Source organism: Tupaia chinensis, unplaced genomic scaffold (genome assembly GCF_000334495.1).
Source record: "Tupaia chinensis unplaced genomic scaffold, TupChi_1.0 Scaffold000115_1, whole genome shotgun sequence".
Classification (NCBI taxonomy): domain Eukaryota; kingdom Metazoa; phylum Chordata; class Mammalia; order Scandentia; family Tupaiidae; genus Tupaia; species Tupaia belangeri.
Window position 1 is genome coordinate 1072008 of NW_006159579.1, and position 8809 is coordinate 1080816.

General features: G+C 44.6%; 1 protein-coding gene across 1 annotated transcript in view; it reads left to right on the forward strand.

Moving 5' to 3' along the window:
* CHMP4B (charged multivesicular body protein 4B) overlaps positions 1 to 8803 on the forward strand; it is a gene marked incomplete at its 5' end in the record, with an annotated part of 60852 nt that extends 52049 nt beyond the window's left edge. The window contains 4 exon segments of the mRNA XM_006144153.2: positions 3223 to 3400; positions 6304 to 6418; positions 7291 to 7417; positions 8635 to 8803. Of these exon segments, the coding sequence (XP_006144215.2) occupies positions 3223 to 3400; positions 6304 to 6418; positions 7291 to 7417; positions 8635 to 8699 (485 nt within the window).
* Positions 8804 to 8809: the final 6 nt, after the last annotated feature.

Below are 8809 nucleotides of genomic sequence, written 5' to 3' on the forward strand. Positions count from 1 at the left end.
GAACTGGATGATCCTCTCCATGCAGAATCCTGCCTGTTTCATGAAGTGGGAGTGGTCAAATGGCAGGGCATGGCCTTTGGGGTTCCACACCAGATTTTATCACCTGGGCAATGTGGGCTGAATTATATAATTGGTTTACTCATCTACTGAAGGAGTGGTCATTCCTGCCTTAAAGAGTTGCCCTCATGAGGTTCATTCATGCTCCACGTAACATTTTAGTCCGTGGCTGACCGTATATATGACGATGGTCCTATAAGGAGCATATAGGCTCGCCCATGTAGCCTATACATGTATAGTAGCCTCTACTATCTAGTTTTGTGTAAGTGTACACTGATGTTTGTACAATGAAACCGAAATTGGCTGAGGGTACTTGTCCTAGAATGTACTTAAGTAGCATGCATGACTTAGGATAGCAGAGGTGAGGGTATTCATTAGGGTCTTAGGGACCTCAGCATTATTGAGGGTTGGAACAGTCCTGGGCCATTCTGGCCATTCTCATCAGAATCAAGGGAAATAGCAGGTAAAGTGGTTTTTCAGATTTTAATGAGGTACATTTATTACTTCAGGTTTTTTGTAAGTGCGTTGTAGTCCACATTATTCTTTGACTGGAGTTTGTCCCAGTTGTTTTATTTGCTGTTTTAGGAGGACTGCTTACATGTAGGCAAAGCTGTTTTCCCAGGACCAGCAGTTGGCATAATGGCTATGTTGCTGGACTCCCACGTAGTTGACCATGGTTTGAGTCCCAGACTTGGTGGCTTAAACTCACACTGGGTATGTGTGCGTGCGTGTGTGTGTGCCCAAGATCCTGAGAGGAGAATGGAGAAGGGATTGTGATGTGGCCATGCCCCCTGGGGGGTGATTTCTCGCTTCTGTCTCTCTGTCTCTTTCTGGCAAGCACATGCACCCTATAGCAAAAATACTCTCAAAACAAAAAAAAAAAAAAAAAGAAAGAAAGAAAGAAAGAAAAAAAGAAAAGAAAAAAAAAGCTGGTTCTCAGGACAGAATCTTAGACTAACAGGGAATGTGAGTGGAAAGATCATGGGACCTCTTCATGTAACACATGCAGAAGCCAAAACCCCACGAGGGAGGTGGCTCTGGGTGGCACTGCTGGCCCCGGAGAGCAGCATGGATGTTGAGACACATGTGTATACATGAGGCTAGCACCCTCTAGGCCTCAGGCAGGGACTGGGCAGCTTCCCTGACCCAGCCCAGGCCAGCTTAGCCATTCCTTCTGCCTGAATCTGTGCCAAGCCCACTTCCTGTTTTGATGACCATCTAACATGTATCCTAAGGGAATTTTCAATGTTGTTGAAGGAAATAACCAAGGCTCTGTAGGAAATAATTTAAATTGTTTTATTTATTTATTTTAAGGTTGTGTGTGTGTGTGTTTTGTTTTGTTTTCGTTTTTGCCATAGAGTGTGCATGCTCTCCAGAGAGATAAGGAAAGTGAGAAATCACCTCCAGGGGGATGGCTATGCCACAGTCCTTTCTCCTCCATTCTCCTCTCAGGATTTTGGACATACATGCACATATACTCAGCATGATTTTTCAAGCTAGGTCTGGGACTCAAAACCACAGAGTTGGCCTTGTGGGATCCAGTGCCTTAACCACCATGCCACCTACTGGTCCTGAAACTGTTTATTTTAAACACAAAATTAGTGACCAGGCCCAGGAAAACACAAAAGTGTCTTCCAGGGTGTTCAGATGTAATGGTTCTTTTTATTAAGTTCTGAGAGCATATGACACAGACACGATTACAAATCAGCATAGGAGTCTTTGCATTGGTTTGACCCAAAAGGGTTGGCCATCTGAAAGCAGGGAGCTTATAGTTTACAGGTGGATTTAGAAATTTAGGGATTGGTAATTGGATAAAAACACAGTCTTTCTTCCCAAAAAGACTTGGAATCAGCAAAGGAATGCCTGTGTTTTACTTAAACAGAGATAAGAAAGCTTTACTGAGTATCATAAAAGGCCATGTCAGGAACAGGAGGTACGGAGCATCCCACAATCACTGGACCAAGGGAGCCTGCTATAGCAAGGTTGTTTGTAGATGTGACTTCCCCAGTCCCTTGGAAAGTATCTTATAATAGGAAAAGTAGTCAGAATTTTGTCCTTGGTGTATAAAGAAAGGGAATCAAGACAGTAAGGGGAAGGAAGCCTGGGTTTTGAATAGGGAGATGTGGCTTTGGTCCCAGTTTTTACATGTTCCCTTTAGTCAATTTACTTTCCTTGACTGAACTCTACAACAAGGTGATCTCTATGACCTTAATATGTGGGATGGCTAAGATAGAGGATGTCATTGACTTGACCAAATGGTCAGACTCTAGATTTGTCTATGGCAGGGGTTTCTGCCTGTCAGTTCAGTTGTGATTTCTATCACAGAGAATGCTGTAGTAGCCACCTTTAGGCATAGGGTTTTTTGTTTTTGGATACATTTTCAGAGAGAATTACTGGATCAGAGGACAGAAACATCCTTATGGTTGTTGTGTGTTGCTATATTTCTTTTTAGACACAGTGTAACAGTTTCCAGATTGTTGTTGGCTATGTGTGAGATAGCAGTTTAACCCAATAGTATAGTCATTATTTAATACTTTGGTAAGCTAGTTGGCATAAATGGTACTTTTAAATTGTTCACAATCATTAGACCTACCTTTCTGGGGGCTGTCTACTATGTTGAACATGTTCACATACTTTGTCTCATCTACCTTTCACAGTAAACCTATCAGGGAAAAGTAGCTCATCTAAGTTTGTGAGCAGGATTTGACCTCAAAGCGCATTCTCTGTCTGGGTGCTTGTCCATGCTTAAATTTGTGTGTGGCTACTAGAGAGTGTGAAGTTTTGTTTGTGTGCTTGTTTACTGGCTGCATTTTGAGGTTTGTGAATTTTGTGCGATGTGTTCTTTTTGTAGAAGAGATTTTTTTCCTAAAGAAATATTTATTTTTAATTTATTTATTATTACTCAGTTTGACCAGAGAGAGAAAGAAAAAGAGGGGGAGTGAGAAAGCAAGCCACCATGTCCAGGACTCGAACTGCAGTTGATCCTATGGGAGTTGAGCACCCCAACTACTGTGCAACCTGCTGGCCCTGTAGAAGAGATTTTTAACCCTCTGTTACAGTAGAAGCAACAATTGAGGTGCTTCCACTACAACTGGGAGAAGACTCTGAACTCTAGGGTATCACCTATTTCCCAGCTCTCTGAAACTGATTTTTTTCCCCATGCAGCGGCCCTCCAGGCCCTAAAGCGCAAGAAGAGGTATGAAAAGCAGCTGGCACAGATCGATGGCACATTATCAACCATTGAGTTCCAGCGGGAGGCCCTAGAGAATGCCAACACCAACACCGAGGTGCTCAAGAACATGGGCTATGCTGCCAAGGCCATGAAGGCTGCCCACGACAACATGTAAGTGTCTGTCTGTTACGGGAAGGAAGTGGCCATGGGGCTGTGCAGTGCTGGGCCTAGAGTGCCTCACACTCCACAAAGCCTTGCACAGATCCCTTGACATATTCATTTAAGCACCTGAGTTTATTTTAATTTGCTTTTTTGGGAACTCCTTCTAAAATGGATTATGTACTTGCTGCAGATTCATGGAATGAAACAATATTTTCTGAGTAATTCAAGATCATTTGTAATGAGCATAATTTCAAGGTAGAAAGGTCCTTAAGAAATCCTGTCACCCAGACTTCTTATTATGGTAAAGATGGTAAAGCCACGTCCCAGAAAAGGAAGCTGACTCCCTGCCTATGGGCGACTATGTGTGAGCTTGTATAGAATTGGGATTAAAATTAGTGTTCAGGACCAGCCAGTGGCATAATGGTTAAGGCAATTGGCTCCTCCATGACCAACTGTACCCTAGACCCAGTGGCTTGAAAAACACACTGGGCGCATGTATGCATGCCCAAATCCCAAAAGCAAGAAGAATGGAAGAGGAGGGACTGTGGTACTTTCTTACTTTCCTTCATTTTTTTCTCCCAGGACCACATGCTACCTCTTGCAAATTAAAAAAAAAAAGAAAAAGAAAAAGAAAAAGCTACTGGCCCAGGTCCTGCGGTCTCATCTGATGTATTTACTCATTTGTGTATAGGATGGGATTGGGCCACCTAACTTTGCTAACCCATATTTCCTTAGGACATTTCCATCCCCTTGATTCTGTGGTTCTGTATTTGAAAGGGGAGGAAGAAGGTAATAAGGACAAGTAATACCTCACAGGAAGCAGTTGTAGGGGTAGGGCTGGGAAGTTGACTGTGTGGAGGAGGGTTTCTGTCCTGCATAGCAGACCTTCTTTACATACACAGACCAACCCGTGTGACATCTGCCTATTTCATTTAAAGGGACATCGATAAAGTTGATGAGTACAGAGAATGCTGTAGTAGCCACCTTTAGGCATAGGGTTTTTTGTTTTTGGATACATTTTCAGAGAGAATTACTGGATCAGAGGACAGAAACATCCTTATGGTTGTTGTGTGTTGCTATATTTCTTTTTAGACACAGTGTAACAGTTTCCAGATTGTTGTTGGCTATGTGTGAGATAGCAGTTTAACCCAATAGTATAGTCATTATTTAATACTTTGGTAAGCTAGTTGGCATAAATGGTACTTTTAAATTGTTCACAATCATTAGACCTACCTTTCTGGGGGCTGTCTACTATGTTGAACATGTTCACATACTTTGTCTCATCTACCTTTCACAGTAAACCTATCAGGGAAAAGTAGCTCATCTAAGTTTGTGAGCAGGATTTGACCTCAAAGCGCATTCTCTGTCTGGGTGCTTGTCCATGCTTAAATTTGTGTGTGGCTACTAGAGAGTGTGAAGTTTTGTTTGTGTGCTTGTTTACTGGCTGCATTTTGAGGTTTGTGAATTTTGTGCGATGTGTTCTTTTTGTAGAAGAGATTTTTTTCCTAAAGAAATATTTATTTTTAATTTATTTATTATTACTCAGTTTGACCAGAGAGAGAAAGAAAAAGAGGGGGAGTGAGAAAGCAAGCCACCATGTCCAGGACTCGAACTGCAGTTGATCCTATGGGAGTTGAGCACCCCAACTACTGTGCAACCTGCTGGCCCTGTAGAAGAGATTTTTAACCCTCTGTTACAGTAGAAGCAACAATTGAGGTGCTTCCACTACAACTGGGAGAAGACTCTGAACTCTAGGGTATCACCTATTTCCCAGCTCTCTGAAACTGATTTTTTTCCCCATGCAGCGGCCCTCCAGGCCCTAAAGCGCAAGAAGAGGTATGAAAAGCAGCTGGCACAGATCGATGGCACATTATCAACCATTGAGTTCCAGCGGGAGGCCCTAGAGAATGCCAACACCAACACCGAGGTGCTCAAGAACATGGGCTATGCTGCCAAGGCCATGAAGGCTGCCCACGACAACATGTAAGTGTCTGTCTGTTACGGGAAGGAAGTGGCCATGGGGCTGTGCAGTGCTGGGCCTAGAGTGCCTCACACTCCACAAAGCCTTGCACAGATCCCTTGACATATTCATTTAAGCACCTGAGTTTATTTTAATTTGCTTTTTTGGGAACTCCTTCTAAAATGGATTATGTACTTGCTGCAGATTCATGGAATGAAACAATATTTTCTGAGTAATTCAAGATCATTTGTAATGAGCATAATTTCAAGGTAGAAAGGTCCTTAAGAAATCCTGTCACCCAGACTTCTTATTATGGTAAAGATGGTAAAGCCACGTCCCAGAAAAGGAAGCTGACTCCCTGCCTATGGGCGACTATGTGTGAGCTTGTATAGAATTGGGATTAAAATTAGTGTTCAGGACCAGCCAGTGGCATAATGGTTAAGGCAATTGGCTCCTCCATGACCAACTGTACCCTAGACCCAGTGGCTTGAAAAACACACTGGGCGCATGTATGCATGCCCAAATCCCAAAAGCAAGAAGAATGGAAGAGGAGGGACTGTGGTACTTTCTTACTTTCCTTCATTTTTTTCTCCCAGGACCACATGCTACCTCTTGCAAATTAAAAAAAAAAAGAAAAAGAAAAAGAAAAAGCTACTGGCCCAGGTCCTGCGGTCTCATCTGATGTATTTACTCATTTGTGTATAGGATGGGATTGGGCCACCTAACTTTGCTAACCCATATTTCCTTAGGACATTTCCATCCCCTTGATTCTGTGGTTCTGTATTTGAAAGGGGAGGAAGAAGGTAATAAGGACAAGTAATACCTCACAGGAAGCAGTTGTAGGGGTAGGGCTGGGAAGTTGACTGTGTGGAGGAGGGTTTCTGTCCTGCATAGCAGACCTTCTTTACATACACAGACCAACCCGTGTGACATCTGCCTATTTCATTTAAAGGGACATCGATAAAGTTGATGAGTTAATGCAGGATATTGCTGACCAGCAAGAACTTGCTGAGGAGATTTCAACAGCTATTTCAAAACCTGTAGGGTTTGGAGAAGAATTCGACGAGGTAAGTGGTTTCATACAGATCACAGAAGTTTCACAAATGACACTGAGGCCACCCCTTGATGTGTTCTTGAAGGCTCTCAGACAGGTGGTGTGTGGTTTGGAAATCACCAGTTCTTACCCCTCCAGAGACAGGAACATAGACAGGGCATGGTATTCCCTGAACTGTGGGTCTTGAGTGACGCTTCCACTATTTAGGGTAGAATCTTAGAAAGAAAAAAAGAACCTTCATGAGGACCCTTCAGCAGGCTTCAGGTCAGTAATTGGTTTCAACAAATAGTACAGCTGCCACCCCGGAGAGCTCTGTCTGGATCTCAGCCATCTCCCAGTGTCTGTTTTGTAGTAATGTGGGGGCCTTGAGCCTCGGGTTTCTAAAAGTCCAGTACCGGTCCCCACTGAAGATACTTCATTGTGCCTTAGAGCTGAGTTCCTTCAAAGTCACCTTCCTTCCACTGAACCTGACTCTGTGCTTTCTGACTCCCAGTTATATAGTGAAAACAGCTATTCCCAGCATCAAGGCTTTCCTACTGAAGGTTCAGGTGCTGATTAAGTTAATTTTGATCTTCAAATATCCATGAGCATTCACTCAATCTGCCTGGCTCCAAAAAAGAAATATTGAAAAGCAACAAGTGCTTCTCCCAAGATGCCCACAGTCCTAACACAAGACCAGACATCATACAACAGCAATGGCTCAACTGTGCATGTGTGACATTCACCAGTAGAAGCTCGTTTAGGATGTTTGAATGGAACCTGAAGTTCATCTCCCTTCTGGTCTTTCCAGAAGGGTGTGAGTGTCACTAAGCACCGGGGAAGAAGGGAACTGCTGGGTCTGGGATTCCCAGGATGGGCTCTAACTATTGTGTTTCTTTTTACCAGGATGAGCTCATGGCGGAATTAGAAGAACTAGAACAGGAGGAACTAGACAAGAATTTGCTGGAAATCAGTGGACCCGAAACAGTCCCTCTACCAAATGTTCCATCCATAGCCCTGCCATCGAAGCCCAGTAAGTGCTGCTTGTCTAAGGTCCTGACATACCCATGATGCCACATGCCGGGTGGGCGGGTGATCTTGTGATTGGTTGGCCTCAGTTTGGGTCCAGAGCTTGCCCAGGGTTGAGAATGAAGTAGAAACCCTTATGATGGCCATAGAGACTGCCCTTTCCTAGTTACTCTCTAGAGCAGCGTTTTTCAATGTGGCACTGATGACATGGCCACATAATAATTTGGGCAAGGATGGGTGGCTGTCCTGTGTATTGTGGCTGTTTAGCAGCACCTCTCATTTCTACCCACTAGATGCCATAGCACCCCCTGAGTTGTGACAAACAGAAGTGTCTCCAGACATTGCCAAATGTCCCTGGTAGGGGTGGAGTCACTCTCAGTTGAGAACCAGTATTCTAGAATGACTTTTCCTATATCACCAAATGAGAGGAAATTCTAGGCACTATGGTAAGGCATGAGAGTTTAAGTCCAGGACAGTCTCCTGTCTTGTGTCCTATGCTGTGTACACCAATGAAAGCCTGGGCCTCACAGGCAGCCCTCGGGGGAAAGAGATAGGTTTGGCTTGTTTAGAGACCTGGTTCTGTAAAACTTTCATTTCCTTCTTTCTCTTCTTTCTCCCTATCCTATTTTTATAGTATTTCAGCCCTGGGTAACACTGTTGCACACAAAACTTCTAGAAAAGGTGAAGCAATTTGATTTGGCATGGAGAGGGTACAGGGACCCATGTGTTGCCCGGCTGTAATCATCTCCCTCCCCTCCCTGCCCCTTGTAGAAAGACCAGAGCCAGCTGCTTGGAGTGGAGAGTGGGTGGAGGTGGCCCAGCAGGCCACCTGGGCATGTGTAAAGATGCTTCTATTAAGCTGAAGTAGAGTTGGGGGTTGGCAAGGGTTAGGACTCTCATGTGGTTCTTCATGCTCTCCCTCCACCTGAGCTGCTCTGGGACCAAGGCTTTGCTGGGAATCCTGGTGGACTCTCAGGGTAGAATCCTTCTTGTCTTACCTGGCCTACTGGCAGAATAGGTGCTGTGGAAGGTGTGCCTGGTTTTCTGAGTTTGCTGTTGCAGCTTTTAGGCACCAAGAAGCAGTTGCCGGCAGCCGGGAGAGGAGCTGCCTGGGCGGGCAGGATGATGTAGACACCATGTCGCACAGCCCTGGCACCCAGCCAGCATGTGTTGAGAATACCACAGCCAGCCCTCCTAATAGCCTCTTCTCTCTTTTCACAGCCAAGAAGAAGGAAGAGGAAGATGACGACATAAAGGAATTGGAGAACTGGGCCGGAACCATGTAATCGGTCCAGCTCAGACTGGGCCCAGACAGACTCTGGTGGCCTGCGCAGCGGGCAGGCGTGTATGTGTGCGGGGCAGGCAGGATGTGGTGCAGGCAGGCTCCATCGCTATC